The sequence below is a fragment of the Scyliorhinus torazame genome, chromosome 30 (assembly GCF_047496885.1).
Source record: "Scyliorhinus torazame isolate Kashiwa2021f chromosome 30, sScyTor2.1, whole genome shotgun sequence".
Classification (NCBI taxonomy): Eukaryota; Metazoa; Chordata; class Chondrichthyes; order Carcharhiniformes; family Scyliorhinidae; genus Scyliorhinus; species Scyliorhinus torazame.
In genome coordinates, this window is record NC_092736.1 from 6,633,002 (window position 1) to 6,649,835 (window position 16,834).

Below are 16,834 nucleotides of genomic sequence, written 5' to 3' on the forward strand. Positions count from 1 at the left end.
AAAGATTATTATTATTATACAATGAGAAGTTCAGGAAGAATAAAAAAGCAGAATATTACTTAAATGGAGAAGGACGGCGGAATGCTGAGGTGCAGAGGGATCTAGGTGTTCTAGTGTATGAGGCCCCAAAAGCTAGTATAGAGTTAAAATTAAGCAAGTAACTAAGAAGGCTATGGAGTGCTGCTTTTATTACGAGAGGAATTGGAACATAAAAGTAAGGATTCTGAAGAGGTCATACAGACTCGAGTCATTGACTCTGTTTCCCTCTCCACAGATGCTTCCAGATCAGTTGATTTTTTCCAGCATTTTCTGTTTTTGATTCAGATTTCCAGCATCCGCATGCTTCAGTTATAAGAGCATTAATGAGACCATATCCTGAATATTGTGCGAAATTCTGGTCTCCTTATTTTAGGATAGGATTAAATTCCAAGGAGGCTTACTGGATTGATACCTGGACTGAGTGGGTTGGCTTATGAGGGAAGGTTAGACAGACTGGGCTGGTTTCCAATGGAGTTTAGAAGAGTGAGGGGGGGGCGGAGAGAGGACCCAATTAATTTTTTCCAATTAAGGGGCAATTTAGCGTGGCCAATCCACCTACCCTGCACATCTTTGGGTTGTGGGGGTGAAACCCACGCAAACACGGGGAGAATGTGCAAATTCCACACGGACAGCGACCCAGAGCTGGGATCGAACCTGGGACCTCGGCGCCGTGAGGCAGCAGGGCGTGGCGGGGGTGACTTGATTAAAGTGTGTAAGATCCTAAATGGTATTGACAAAGTGGATGCATAAAGGATGTTTCCTCTTGTGGGTGAGTCTCTAGAGTGGGTCTTGAACCCGCAGCTTGGCCATTTGTCCTTTTCGCAGATTTGCTGAGATGGATGGTGTTTTGAGGGGACTGGATGCAGAGTGCTCCAACCAAACAACGCTCGCTGTCCAGCTGATACCTTGGTGTTCTGCTTTCCCTGTCTGTTCAAGCTAATGTGATAAAAGTCTGTGAGGAGGGCATGCTTGAAGTGGGCTTGGATAAGATCCTGCCGGGTACAGACCCACAGCGTAAAACCACACATCATTTAGCACCAAATGATACTTTCATGGCTTTTTGAGACAGGGAGGGAATAAATAGTCTAACCTGATGTGGGAAACACTGAGCAACAGAGAATCCTGTGGTTGTCGAATGACACGCGATGGGAACTGTATGCGAGGTTGTGTTGAGATATTACAATTCAAGAGGATATCATAAAAACGTGCTCACTGTCAATGAAATTTAACAATCTCACCAGCAAAACTCCAATTCCCTATGTTCGGGCAATGGTTTGAGCCCATAACGTCCCCGCTTGGTGCTGAGTTCCAGATTGCACTTATACTGGTGATGATGGGGCTGAGTGGGGGAAAGTGGAGGCTAGAACTAATTGTTGGGCCATGTCCTCTAAATGTCTTGCACCTTCCAGTGGTTGGTTACAAATAGTGGGAGTCTTTTCAGCGACTTGATGTCTAAGTGGACTTGCAATGAGTAATACCGAGCCACATAATAATTTATATTATTGTGACACCGCAATGAAGTTACTGTGAAAAACCCCTAGTCGCCAAATTCCGTCGCCTGTTCGTGTACACAGAGGGAGAATTTAGAATGTCCAATTCACCTAACAGCTTGTCTTTCGGGACTTGTGGGAGGAAACCGGAGCACCCGGAGGAAACCCACGCAGACACGGGGAGAGCTTGAAGACTCCACACAGACAGCAGACAGTGACCTAAGCGGGAATCGAACACGGAACCCTGGCGCTGTGAAGCAACTGTGCTAACCACTGTGCTACCGTGCCGCCCATATGTCAAAGTCTGGTATTTGACTCTGATCAGTGCTGATATTACTGCCTTGGGTCACCCCAAAGTCTCCCAATAGAAAGGGAGAGGAGGAGAAAATCAGAAAATGTTTTTATCAGTCAGAAAATGCAAGACGGGAAAAGCTGCAATGACCAGAAGGAAGATCTTCCTCTGTGAATTGTCAGGCTTGGACGGCTGAACCTTCAATAAAGGTTCCTCCAATCTTTGGTGTTAAAGGAACAGATCTTGGGGGGGGGGGGGGGGGGGGGAATTATGATACCTGGCGATGACCTGGGGCAGCACGGTAGCATTGTGGATAGCACAATTGCTTCACAGCTCCAGGGTCCCAGGTTCGATTCTGGCTTGGGTCACTGTCTGTGCGGAGTCTGCACATTGTCCCCGTGTCTGCATGGGTTTCCTCCGGGTGCTCCGGTTTCCTCCCACAGTCCAAAGATGCGCAGGTTAGGTGGATTGGCCATGATAAATTGCCCTTAGTGTCCAAAATTACCCTTAGTGTTGGGTGAGGTTACTGGGTTATGGGGATAGGGTGGAGGTGTTGACCTTGGGTAGGGTGCTCTTTCCAAGAGCCGGTGCAGACTCGATGGGCCGAATGGCTTCCTTCTGCTCTGTAAATTCTATGATCTATGATGATTAAACAGTTGAAATGGGCAGCACAGTAGCACAGTGGTTAGCACTGTAGCTTTACAGCTCCAGGGTCCCAGGTTCGATTCCCCGCTGGGTCACTGTCTGTGCAGAGTCTGCACGTTCTCCCCGTGTGTGCGTGGGTTTCCTCCAGGTGCTCCGGTTTCCTCCCACAGTCCAAAGACGTGCAGGTTAGGTGGATTGGCCATGCTCAATTGCCCTTGGTGTCCAAAAAGGTTAGGAGGGGTTACGGGGATAGGGTGGAAGTGAGGGCTTAAGTGGGTCGGTGCAGACTCGATGGGCCGAATGACCTCCTTCTGCACTGTATGTTCTATGTAAATACCATTTAGCAGTGACTGTTGTTAAAAGGAGTAAACGTCAGTTCTCAATTCAATTTTCTTTCCACTACAGATAGTTAAACTCAGGACCACGAAGAAGCCTAAAGAGGTAGAAGGAAGAAATGTTTATTTGGCATAAGGAAATTGCTAGTTTGACTCTACCTGTGCAAGCCTGAAGTTGTTGTGCTGAAATTACTACGTATTCTGGAGATCTGGACTGTGCCCCGAGGGCAGATCATAAACTGGTTAATAGCGATGATACCGAGGCTGGAATTAGTACCATGGGAAGTTTAGTTATTTGTCTCTCGCTCCCCCTTCTTAAACGATGACTAATATCCGTGATGAAAGGTCAACCAGGTTGTCATGACAACACCCACCTCTTTTGAGGGGGATCGCTCGGCTCCTACATTCTTTGTCGGGTGCGAGGAGGATGAAATTGAGGATCTGGAATCAAACATGAAGGCAGAAGAACTTGACCTTTACGACGATGAAAATGATTCCGACTCGGTAAGGAAATGCATCGCTTTTTTAAAAAACTTTGCTCACTTTGAACCTGTTTTTAGTTGGTGTTCAGGTTAAAAACAAATTACTCAGCAATAAAATAGTCCCTATCTCACTTTAACCAGAGAAGCCGTAATCAATGGAACAGTTTTGCATCAAAGTTACATTACTCAGTCAGGCTGATGCGATTTTATTTAGTGGGTCATGTTTGCAGAACGGCAGTATAGTTCTATTTTGTCTTTATGTTGTGGAAGAAAATTTGCTTTTATCTATAGTGAACTTTTGATGTTGAAACAAAGTTAACTCAACAAATTACTTCCAGAGGTGCTGCTACTAAAGGTTAGGTGTACTGCCTTAGGTGTACCGTTATTCTGTGTTTTTCAATAGTTGAATGATGCTTTTATCACCATGTCATTGTATTGTACGTGCCTTTCAAGTGCTTTATCTCCTGAAGATGTTGAAATCGGGTACAGTTATGTAGATGCCTCTGCCACCTGGCTCGTTCTTGATCTGTGAGCTTGGATGGTGAATGTTGGCAGGCTATTTGACCATGTGGATCATCGCACTTGAACCTAGTCCTGTTCAAATCCGGTGCCATGGTTCAGTTCCACTGGCAGCCTACCCTGTCCACCCTCCCAGATGACTGTTCTTCACTAAGATTTACAATTAATGTTGGCCGGCTCTTTGACTGTGGAGGTTATCACAGCTGAGTGTAGTAATTTATCCTCTCACCATATCTGCATACTTGACGAAGCGATTATTGATAGCAATGAGGAGGGGAAACCCTGTCCTTAATTTGGGGAGGCACGAGGCTAAATCATGGCGGTCGTCAGACTAACTGATGGAGTCAGTGAGCTTGCTTGGTATGTTTCACTTAATTAATGATTTTTATAAGTGGATATGCATGTTCCCTGACTGGAACAAAATCATGTATTGGTGTAAAAAGGTAAATAAGTGCTTGATGGCTGGCACGGACTCGATGTGCTGAAGGGACTCTTTCCGTGCTGTAAAAGCTCTCTGATTCTATCTACGTTTTCCATTTTCAGCCATTGCAATGTCTCATGTAGATCATAGAATCCCGACAGTGCGGATTTGGCCCATCGAGGCTGCACCGACCCTCTGAAAAAGCACCCCACCCTATCTCCATAACCCAGTACCAGACCGAACCTTTTGGACACGATGGGCAATTTAGCACGGCCAATCCACCGAACCTGCACATCTTTGGACTGTGGGAGGAAACCGGAGCACCCGGAGGAAACCCACGCACACACGGGGAGAATGTGCAAACTCCACACAAACAGTCACCGGTGGCTGGAATTGAACCCGGGTCCCTAGCACTGTGAGGCCGCAGTGCTAACCATTGTGCCACCTTGCCGCTCTGTATATAGATATATAACAGTATTTGTATGCTGTGAATTTACTGCATGTGTGTGGAAAACACACCTGGGATTAAATGTACCATTTCACTTGTATGGATTGAACTGCATCTCATTCACAACTTTTCAATGAAGTCTTTATTTTTATCCTCCATTTTATCAATTTTTCTTGCCTCTCCTCTTTCCAAGCGGACTCATTTTGTGGTATGTTTTGTGGGTGGCAGATGCTGTCCTGGTGCTTTGTCCGAAGCAGCTGCTTTTCATGGGCAAGCCTTAAGTATCGAGGGCTGAAATCGCAAGACTCTGCTGCTGTCGAGCCCTGCTGGATGTGTACTCGAGACATAGAATCTGCCAACGGAGTCTCGCAGTATTTGAGCTCAGGCGTCAGTGGGATATTCACTCGAGCGCAGGGAGCGTGGGCTGATATCGGGGTTGGTTTAGCTCAGTGGGCTAGACAGTTGGTTTGTGATGCAGAACAAGGCCAGCAGCGCGCGTTCAATTCCCGTACCAGCTGAGAACTTTGAATTCTCCCTCTGTGTACCCGAGCAGGCGCCGGAATGTGGCGACTAGGGGCTTTTCACAGTAACTTCATTGCAGTGTTACTGTAAACCTACTTGTGACAATAAAGGTGATTTATATTTATTTATTTTATGGCTGAGACCTGTTCTGGCCTTGCTTGATGCCCAAACCGTGTATTTTCCAGTAGGGGCACTGGAAATGAACAATACTACAAACCTCCTCAATGGGCACTTAAGGCTGACTGTAGCACTTACTTTCCTTAGCTGAGATTAGCCAGTTCAGCCCCAACTAGGGTTCAAACCTGATCTTTGGGATAGCTCTATTTTGTGTAGTGTACTTGCCAACCATTTGCTCTATTCCAAATCCCTATCTGTAGGCACCTGCGAGGTCCCATTTTCCAACTACAGTTGTGTTTTTTCAGCAGGAGTGGGTAGGTGTTGTTCCACCCCCCCCCCCCTTTACATTTTCTATCTCCCAACCATAAATATTTTCTCTTCTCAGTGGGTTAGTTTAAATTTGTCAAAGTTGATATCCTTTTAATATTTAAAAAAAATTGATGATTTGTGTTTTGAGACATGCACAATAATTATTTATAGGTTGCGGAGGGAATACAGATAGGATCGAGACTGGCAAGTGCCCATGAACCCGGGGTACGGGTTCATGGGCTTTGACAAAGTAATCGGACTCGAAAAGTTAGCTCTTTTCTCTTCCTACAGATGTGGCCAGACCTGCTGAGATTTTCCAGCATTTTCTCTTTCATTTCAGATGCCAGCATCCACAGTAATTTGCTTTTCTCCCCAATAATATTCACTGCCAGTCTGAAAAGGGAGGGAGGGAAGGAAATAATTACATCTAGCATGCACGGGTTACATTCACAATACGCAACCGCAATTGCTGGACTAAAATGACCAAGATCCTTCTAGTTCCCCTTTTAACCACCCTGATAGTCACATCATACATTTAAACTAGAAGATAAAGGGGCAGAATTAGGCCATTCGGCCCATCGAGTCTGCTCCGCCATTCGATCATGTTTGATATTTTTCTCATCATTCTCCTGCCTTCTCCCCATAACCCCTGATCCCCTTATTAATCAAGAACCTATCTGTCTCTGTCTTAAAGACTCTCTGTGATTAATGGAGTTATTGACCAATCACAACCTCAGAATGTTTGTCAATGGGCCTACAACAGACCCAGACTTGAGGTGAAGAAACCGGGGCCAGTGGTGGAGAGATTTGTGAACCAGAGGTCCAAAGTCAACTGTTCTCAACAAATACCTGTCCACCGCATTGCAAAATGCCGCTTTCTGAAATGTTTCAATACTAACAGTTTCCGCCCTCTCCCCCGGGGCACTGTAAATTGATCACTCATTCATTGAGATATTTCTGGATTATTTTTCAATTTCTCTCCCCTTCAAATGCCATGTCCTCTGGTTTTACAGTCTTGGGGCCAAGTGAGCAAGCTTGTGATGACTGGCATTGCAATCACTGGTATCATTGCTTTTGGTGGCGGCTGTTGCTACTACATTTATTTTGATTTTAGTCTATAACTTTGCCAAGGAATTGCAGAATTAATGAAGAATATCAGTCTGGGTTGGTCTATTGATGCGGTTTTCATTTTGGGTGCTTATTATCAACCCCAAGCAGTAATGATAGGTATAACACAAATGAATACAGCCAGAGGGAGTATAGAGTAAAACTGTTGCCTTTTCTACCCTTGACTACATCTGGAACTGGGGCTCAAGTGGCGGGTCGACTAATCTCTTAAAGTGACCCCGAGAACAAATAACAGCTGTTTGGGATTTCAACCCATGGCAAAAACATTTTATTAATGAGCAAGTTAAAGTCGATTAGCAAGTCTTACATTAACCGACGCTGCCATTAGTTACGAATGTAAATAACTATTTGGTCACATGCAGTTTATAGCTGTTATAATTTGCTTGGCTGTCAGTTTACACAATATCCTGAGTTGTCAATTCCTGCGTGATTATTAACCCACTTGTTTGCTTTCATTTTAAGTGGCACCCACCGTGTTATGAAAGCTGAATTACAGCTGTGACACACTCATAAACGCGAAGCAATTTTTTTCCTGTGCTTTCTTATTTTCTGCGCCTCACAACGAGGTTTTGAGTATTGAAATGGTTTGATCATTTATGGCCATTAGTTTTGGGTTTGTCCATAAATGATCAAACCATTTCAATACTCAAGACCTCAAAGGTATTTACTGGTAAATTCAGGAGAGATTGGGGAGAAATTTCTTTATCCAGAGAGTGGTGGGAATATGGAACTCTAACGCAAAAGAGTAGTTGAGGCAAAGAGCATAGATGTAATTAAGGTGAAGCCAGCAGGAGGGATAAATAGAGCATATGCTGATGGGGTTATAACGAAGAGGGGTGGGAAAAGGCTGATATGGAACATAAACACCGGCTACCAGGCTGGATAGCCTGTTTCTGTGCTGTATGCCCTGTGTTTTAAAACATCACCCCCAAAATTAAAGTTATATATTCATTTAATAGGCATCTTGTGGGCTAGAAAGACAAAAATGATCTACAGTAATACTCTAAAGAAAGTAAAGTCGCCAAATAGGCATCTTGTGGGCTAGAAAGACAAAAATGATCTACAGTAATACTCTAAAGAAAGTAAAGTCGCCATAGTCCCAGATGACCACAGGCTGCTTTTCCCCCTTTGAGGGGGAGAGCTGACTGGCGGTGATTTAACCTGAGAATCACCACACCTCGGGCGAGGGGCAAGGTTGAGAAGCCTGAAGAAACACCAGTGGAAGGTGCCACTTGAATCTACAGTAATCAAGGAGACTGCTTATGTTCGCTCCGCAATAACTCAATTAAGCTTGTATTTTCAATCAGATGTTTTGGGGTTTAAAGATCCTACCCGTTTGGATTTATTTAAGGCTTGTTCTATTGCAAGTTCTGCAAAGTGGTATTCAAAGAATCTTCTAAAACTACTTGGCCTGTTAAATCCTCCTTGAACAATATACAAATTTACCCAATATTTTGGAGCTATATTTTCATTCCTTCACGGTCATGCGTGTGAGAGCCGCACACGTGTATGAGTCATGCGCATTTGTATGCACATCATGTATGAGAGTCATGTGCATGTCTGCTTGTCATGCCTGTGCACTTCTGGTGCTTGTCATGTGTGTCTCATATGTGGTCAAACATGTGCAGTATGAAGCTTTACCATTATCTGTGTAGACTTGTGCCCCATTGTGCTGGTAAATATTCTGAGGTTGTGTTCATGTGCAGACCCTGAAGCAGCGAATCTGTCACCACTTTTCAGTCCCTTTCCAAGTTTCCTTGACAGTGCTGAGAAGGAATTTCAATCTTTAAATGTGACACTTTCATCCTGGTATTCCAGAACCACGAATTCCAAGCTGATACCCAGCTGGCCAAGCCTCCACATTGTACCTGTATTCCTTTGTGGCTACTTTGACTTTGGGCTGGTGCTTTGAAAATGGCCGTTCTTTGTCCTGTCGCCCCATTGGTAAATAAATCCCAAATCAGAACTTGAAGATTTGTTATCAGCTGTTTCGGCTGTGTGCAAATCAATGGCAAGTTTCATTCAAATTCGGGCAGCATGGTGGCACAGTGGTTAGCATTGCTGCCTCATGGCGCCGAGGTCCCAGGTTCGATCCTGGCTCTGGGTCACTGGCCGTGTGGAGTTTGCACATTCTCTCCGTGTTTGTGTGGGCTTCGCCCCCACAACCCAAAGATGTGCAGGCTAGGTGAATTGGCCGCGCTAAATTGCCCCTTAATTGGAAAAAATGAATTGGGTACTCTAAATTTAAAAGAAAAAAGTTTCATTCAAACTCTCTGGAAAGAAAGAACCTGCATTCCTGTGGCACCTTTCAGCACCTCATTATATCCCAAACGCAACCTTGGCAACTAATGAAACTTTTGAGACGTAGTCAGTGCTGGATGGTGACTTTTGAGTGACTTTTTGTTTCCTGACACAACTTCTACAAGGCATTGCAGTCATATGGCCTGTGAGGGTCGAGTTCGAGCAAAGATCTATTTTGCTGCACCGTTGCATCTGAAAGATTCTTTTCATCATATTGCTTCGCTGAATTTTTAAAACATTTTTTCACGATATAAAAACGTTATTCAAAAAAGACCTTGATTTTTCTTATGGATCCAAAAAGCAAATGGCACGGTAGCACAGTGGTTAGCACTGTTGCATCACAGTGCCAGGGTACCGGGTTCGATTCCCGGCTTGGTTCACTGTCTATGCGGAGTCTGCATGTTCTCCCCATGTCTGCGTGGGTTTCCTCCGGGTGCTCCGGCTTCCTTCCACAAGTCCTGACAGACGTGCTTGTTAGGTGAATTGGACATTCTGAACTCTCCCTCTGTGTACCCGAAGAGGCGCCGGAATGTGGCGACTAGGGGCTTTTCACATTAACTTCATTGCAGTGTTAATCTAAGCCTACTTGTGACAATAAAGATTATTAACAATTTAAATTAAATGCCCCTGTGGATGTGGAAGTGACGCAAATAGTCGGCAGCTTCATTTCGCTAGTTGGCTTAGTTCTCCTCAGTGATTTATATCTCCTCTTGTATTTTTAAAAAATATAGTATATTCCCTTGTAGGATCTAGATTTAGAAATAAGACATAGGACAGGGTCTCATAGGCTATAATACAAAGCTACAGGGATGACTGTCAAAAGATATTCTGTCTAATTATAGGTCTGCGATGCTGAAGAAGTTACAGATGATGAAATGGAGGAAGATTTTGTCTTGTTGTGCAAATGGACATTGTTCAGGAAACATATGCATACCTCTGTTTACTTGTGACCGAGTGATATTGTTACACGAGTTGAAGTAAACAGTGCAGTTGTCAGGGTTTTTATTAAATGTGACTTTTAAAACTGGTACATAATTTACATTAAGTCAACATTGAATAAGGTAGTACAAGGGAGAAGGAAAGATTTTCCAGTTTGTTTTCTGTGTTTTCCAGTTCCTCCACCACTCGCCTGTTCTTGATTCTCGTGAAACATTGTAATTATCGGCTAAATATCTGTCGGGCCGAAACAGTAGATAGTCCTTTCACACAAATAACTGCTCTGCAGAGGCCACCTCTGTATCTTGGCCATTCCAAGTGTCAACTCACATCAGGCCTGATGTTGGGATCTGAAACAAGAACAGAGAATGCTAGAAAGCCTCTGGCAGCACCTGTAGGGAGTGAAAACCGAGTTAACCTGGCTGCTGGAACTCTTGGATGTAGAGCTTTGAAATTTAGCTATCAGCGGTCAGGAGATTAAGACGGGAAAGTGGAGTTGAGGGTTATCATATCAGATCAGTCATGAACTCATTGACTAGTGGAGCAGACTCGATGGGCTGAATGGCCTACTTCTGCTTCTACATCTTCTGGTCTTAACATTGAGTCTATTTGACTAAAGAGAGGGAAGATGTGTTGGAGAGATTGCAACAAAATTGTCGCAAACTTAAGAACAAGAGAAAATGACCCAGCGTGAAGGGTAAGGAAGGTTTGCATTGAATCATAGATTCATAGAGGTTACAGTGCAGAGGAGGCCATTTGGCCCATTGGGTCTGCACCGGCCCTTGGAAAGAGCACCCGACTTAAGCTCACGCCTCCACCCTTCCCCGTAACCCAGTAATCCCACTTAACCTTTTTGGACATTAAGGGGCAATTTACACACTAAATTGTGTGACCAATCCACCTAACCTGCACATCTTTGGACTGTGGGAGGGAACCGGAACACCCGGAGGAAACCCACGCAGACACGGGGAGAAGGTGCAAACTCCACACAGACAGTGACCCAGCCAGAATTGAACCCGGGACCCTGGAGCTGTGAGGCAGCAGAGCCAAACACTGTATCGCCGTGCTGCCCATCTTTCGCGTCCATCTTAACCTAGTTTTTAAAAAATCTCTTTTTTGTCTCAATGCATCAGGGAGGCATTAGGGGAGGTGGTGGCACAGTGGTATTATCGCTGACAAGTAATCCAGAGACCCAGGATAACGATCTGTCTTACTACTTTATTCACAAATTTATCTTGTTATACTGTTGGTGTGAATAAAAAAACTGGGATTTACTGTTTTATATAATGCTAAAATGATTGTAGGGAAATCTGGGTTTGGGCAGGGGGAAATGTTTAGGTATATGCAGGTCCGGGATTTCGCTGAGAAAGAGATACAAAGCTTCCGCCGCCCTCCACACTGTTGGTGGAGGTGCTGACGGCAGGGGGAATGGGGAAGGGGGATGATGTCGGTGATTTATGGGGCGATTCTGGGAGAAGAGAAAACACCGCTAGAGGGGATTAAGGCAAAGTGGGAGGAAGAGTTGGGAGAGAGCATGGAGGAGGGGTTGTGGTGTGAGGTGCTCCGGAGGGTGAATGCCTCAACTTTGTGCGCGAGGTTGGGGCTGATACAGCTGAAGGTGGTGTATAGGGCGCATCTCACAAAGGTGAGGATGAGCCGACTCTTTGAGGGGGTAGAGGATGTTTGTGTAGACCCTTAACTGCCCCCTCAATGGCAATTAGGGATGGGCAATGGATGCTGGCACAGCCTGCGATGCCCGCGTCCCATGAACGAACTAAAACAAAATCAGAAAATACCCCAAAGTGCCTTCACAGGAATATTATTATACAAAATCTGACACTGAGCAACATGAGATATTAGAGCAGATGATACACACTTGGTCATAGAAGTAGGTTTCAAGGAGCATCTTAAAGTTGGAGAGATTAGTCGAGGCAATTCAAAAGCTTGGCAGCTGAAGGCATGGCCGGCAATGACGGAGCAATTAAAATCTGGGATGCTAAAGGGCCAGAAGTGGAGGAGCGCAGAGATGAGGGTTGTAGGGTTTGAGGCGAGAACAGAGATAGAGAGGGGTGATGCCTTATCACTTACTATCTTAAAGGTCACCTGGTGCTACCCCTGTACCCAGTATCGGCACGTCATGTACACGTATCCTGGTTTCGTCCAGAGAACTCCCGAGATTAATTAGTCCGCTTTCTAAACGGAACTTTAGCAGATGCCTTTTGAAAGTTTGAATACACAGGGACTATCACCGTGGGCTGTTACTTCCCCAAACTGATCAAGGAGATTGGTCAGGTAGGATCTTATTTTCCAAGGCTGTGTTGACTCATTGTGTATTTTATGTTTGCCCTATGTATTTTCTTTTCACCTATGGAACGATCTGTCTGAACTGTACGCAGAACAATGCTTTTCACTGTACCTCGGTACACGTGACAATAAACAAATCCAATCCAGGTTACCTGGTTATTATTACACATGTTCCTCCAGCTTATGCCTGACGATGATTGCATTATTTCACACACAGACGCTGGTTTGCTGTGTTAGTTTTGTTCGTCTTTTGGAATAATGGTGGTAGAATAGCTTGTTTCCAATCTGGTGCTCGTGTCCCACTGATTCTCATTACCTTGCACATCTCTTCACTAGCCTTTCCTATTCTCTGGGATAAATACCATTTGTCTGTGTGAATTTAATTGTTGTATGTGCATCTCATCGAGGCATGAATTCTTCCCTTTGCCTTGATATTCCCTTCTTCAAAATGATCAGCCATCTGTCATGGGCGATCAGCCATGAACATAATGAAGGGCTGAATGGTCTCCTCCTGCTCCTATTTTCTATGTTTCAAGGGAGGTTTTATATGAGCTCTTTCCTTCTGAGTACTTGAAGGAGATAACTGTTCAGAATAATTAGTAATGTATATATCCTCAGTTTTAAGCCTAATTACATCTTTCCGTGTTCTCACTTCTTGCGTTGGTAGTATTATTGTCCTGTTTTGCCTATGCAATCTGTTTTCTAGATCTTTCCTTTGCCTCTTTCTTAATTTATTTTTGTGGGAGCTTGTATTCATCTCAGGGAGCCTAACTTAATTTTTCCTCAGGACGGCATGGTGGCACAGTGGTTAGCACTGCTCCGATTTCCTCCCAGTCTAAAAATGTGCAGGTTAGGTGGATTGGCCATGCTAAATTGCCCCTTAGTGTCCAAAAGGTTAGGTGGGGTTACTATGTTACGGGGATATAATAATAATCTTTATTATTGTCACAAGTAGGCTTACATTAACACTGCAATGAAGTTACTGGGAAAACCCCCCAGTCACCACATTCCGGCGATAGGGTGGAGGTGTGGCCTTAAGTAGGGTGCTCTTTCCAAGGGCCGGCGCAGACTCGATGGGCTGAATGGCCTCCTTCTGCACTGGAAAGTCTATGACTGTATGACTATTTCCTCCTTCGTATCTGTTTCTAAATACCATTTAATGTCCGGCTTGTTTAGCCTTAGAAGTTGATTTTTGATTTGCTTTAGTCTTTCATTGCCACTGTTATTCATTTGAATATGTGCAAGCCCCAAGTCTACCTCAACTGGAACGAGGATTGAATCCTGCACTGTTGCTGTTATTCTGAGCTACATGCTAACCACTCTTCCCACCTCCCCAAACTGGACTGAAGTGTTGTTAAACATTTTCCCCTTTGAAAGTGATTTTTTTAATGGAGCAAAGCTCTTTGCTATAACTAGGTCCTAATTCATATTAAAATTGATCGTTCCTATACATTTACAAATATTGGGTCAAGGTGTGTGCTGTTTCTTGCGCACTATGTTTTGAGGAAATTGAATGTTATATTTCTGATTGTACATGTGATTTTCCTTATTTATATGGGGTTGATCGAAGTTGTCCATGAAGGCTTCAAGAACTGAGTTGGATAGTTCAGGATTTATAAACCACTAAAGTAATTTTTGTCATTAATATTGGCTTTATTGAATGCATGCCCTTGGGCTAAATACAGAATGGGTTTGCCATCTCCCCCCATCCCCAACTCGAAAATGCTTAAATTGACTGAGCCAACACCATTCCTCTTTTTCTCAAATAAATAATTGGCTGGCTTCGAAACCCACCTCTAAATATTATCAATGTTCTATGAACCATTACTGCCTAGGTTCAGTTTGATAAAGAGACCAGGGAGCCACATGATAGCTCTTTGAGGTAAATGCATAAACTTTGAGGTAAGAACTTTAATATAATGTGGGAGTAACATTAGGGTCACTCCAGTTTAGGTGATGTTAACCCTTTCATAGGTTGCAATGAGCAGGTGATGATCTGCATTTCACTGGGTGTGAAGCGCTTTGGGACTTCCTGAGGTAATGCATGGATTATCAAAAACATAGTAGAGTTAAAGAAGAGTTTATCTTGTCCATAAATGGGCAGCACGGTAGCACAGTGGTTAGCACTGTTGCTTCAAAACTCCAGGGTCCCAGGTTCGATTCCTGGCTTGGGTCACTGTCTGTGCGGAGTCTGCACGTTCTCCCCGTGTCTGCGTGGGTTTCCTCCGGGTGCTCCGGTTTCCTCCCACAAGTCCGAAGATGTGCAGGTTAGATGGATTGGTCATGATAAATTGCCCTTAGTTTCCAAAAAGGTTAGGTGGGGTTACGGGGATAGGGTGGGGGCATGGGTTTGGGTAGGGTATCCTATCAAAGGCCCGGTGCAGGCTTGATGGACCGAATGGCCTCCTTCTGCACTGTAAATTCTATGATTCCAGAATCCCCTGTTCTCATTTTGTTAGTGATATCGTCACAGAAGTAAAAACTGCCAGAGCTGTTCTCGGGTTATTTATTATATTGTTGTTCCATGTCTGTCTTACTACTTTATTCACAAATTTATCTTGTTATACTGTTGGTGTGAATAAAAAAACTGGGATTTACTGTTTTATATAATGCTAAAATGATTGTAGGGAAATCTGGGTTTGGGCAGGGGGAAATGTTTAGGTATATGCAGGTCCGGGATTTCGCTGAGAAAGAGATACAAAGCTTCCGCCGCCCTCCACACTGTTGGTGGAGGTGCTGACGGCAGGGGGAATGGGGAAGGGGGATGATGTCGGTGATTTATGGGGCGATTCTGGGAGAAGAGAAAACACCGCTAGAGGGGATTAAGGCAAAGTGGGAGGAAGAGTTGGGAGAGAGCATGGAGGAGGGGTTGTGGTGTGAGGTGCTCCGGAGGGTGAATGCCTCAACTTTGTGCGCGAGGTTGGGGCTGATACAGCTGAAGGTGGTGTATAGGGCGCATCTCACAAAGGTGAGGATGAGCCGACTCTTTGAGGGGGTAGAGGATGTTTGTGAACTTTGCGGGGGGGGGGGGGGGGGGGTGCTGCTGTGTATGTATCAGTGACTATGTATGGGGTAGATAGTGGATTCCTGAATCCTTTTCTTTGATGTTTGAATTTAAAATGTTGGGGGTTAGTTGGAGGGAGGAATTGTTGGCCAGGGGATTGACATTGTATTTGTTACTGTTGATTGTTTGTTGGTGGGTGTAAATTTGGATGAAAATGTGAAGAAGGGGGAGATAAAAATGATTGTAGGGAGGAATCTTCCCATTTGCCTCTTCATTGATTTCATTTTTGATTCTACTCTTGATATTTTTTGTTTCCCGTCTCCATTTTGTGCCCCTTTCTGTCATTTTCAACTTATTTTCTGCTTGCCCTTCCCTCCCTCGTGTCTGTAGCTTTCTCGCCTTGTGGACTCTCATCTCCACTTATTTGTAGTAAATGCCAGCAGTGTAGTCTTGTCCGTTAGGATGGAGAGGAAAACTGCAGGAGATGGGCACAATGGAAATGTGGAGCTTGTTCAAGGAACAGCTACTGCGTGTCCTTGATAAGTATGTACCTGTCTGGCAGGGAGGAAGTGGTCGAGCAAGGGAACCGTGGTTTACTAAAGCAGTTGAAACCCTTGTCAAGAGGAAGAAGGAGGTTTATGTAAAGATGAGACGTGAAGGTTCAGTTAGGGCGCTCGAGAGTTACAAGTTAGCTAGGAAGGACCTAAAGCGAGAGCTAAGAAGAGCCAGGAGGGGACATGAGAAGTCTTTGGCAGGTAGGATCAAGAATAACCCTAAAGCTTTCAATAGATATGTCAGGAATAAAAGAATGACTAGGGTAAGAGTAGGGCCAGTCAAGGACAGCAGTGGGAAGTTGTGCATGGAGTCCGAGGAGATAGGAGAGGTGCTAAATGAATATGTTTCGTCAGTATTCACACAGGAAAAGGACAATGTTGTCAAGGAGAATACTGAGATACAGGCTACTAGACTAGAAGGGCTTGAGGTTCATAAGGAGGAGGTGTTAGCAATTCTGGAAAGTGTGAAAATAGATATGTCCCCTGGGCCGGATGGGATTTATCCTAGGATTCTCTGGGAAGCTAGGGAGGAGATTGCTGAGCCTTTGGCTTTGATCTTTAAGTCATCTTTGTCTACAGGAATAGTGCCAGAAGACTGGAGGATAGTAAATGTTGTCCCCTTGTTCAAGAAGGGGAGCAGAGACAAGCCCGGTAACTATAGACCAGTGAGCCTTACTTTTGTTGTGGGCAAAGTCTTGGAAAGGTTTATAAGCGATAGGATGTATAATCATCTCGAAAGGAATAATTTGATTAGAGATAGGCAATACCGTTTTGTGAAGGGTAGGTCGTGCCTCACAAACCTTATTGAGTTCTTTGAGAAGGTGACCAAACAGGTGGATAAGGGTAAAGCAGTTGATGTGGTGTATATGGATTTCAGTAAAGCGTTTGATGAGGTTCTCCACGGTACGCTATTGCAGAAAATACGGAGACATGGGATTTAGGGTGATTTAGCAGTTTGGGTCAGTTCCAGGCTAGCTGGGAGAAGACA

The 16,834-nt window shown here is 44.4% G+C and overlaps 1 protein-coding gene across 7 annotated transcripts in view; it reads left to right on the forward strand.

The window, feature by feature from the left end:
* Window positions 1–16,834, forward strand: part of ppip5k1a (diphosphoinositol pentakisphosphate kinase 1a) — a 162,509-nt gene that overhangs the window by 11,945 nt on the left and 133,730 nt on the right. For 6 of the 7 annotated variants that reach the window (XM_072492738.1, XM_072492739.1, XM_072492740.1 and 3 more), the window contains exon 2: window positions 2,872–3,305. In XM_072492738.1, coding sequence (XP_072348839.1) covers window positions 3,162–3,305 — 144 coding nt within the window. In that variant the 5' untranslated portion in view covers window positions 2,872–3,161. Of the gene's footprint in view, window positions 1–2,871; window positions 3,306–16,834 lie in introns of those variants that run through there. The other variant, XM_072492743.1, reaches the window with a different exon arrangement.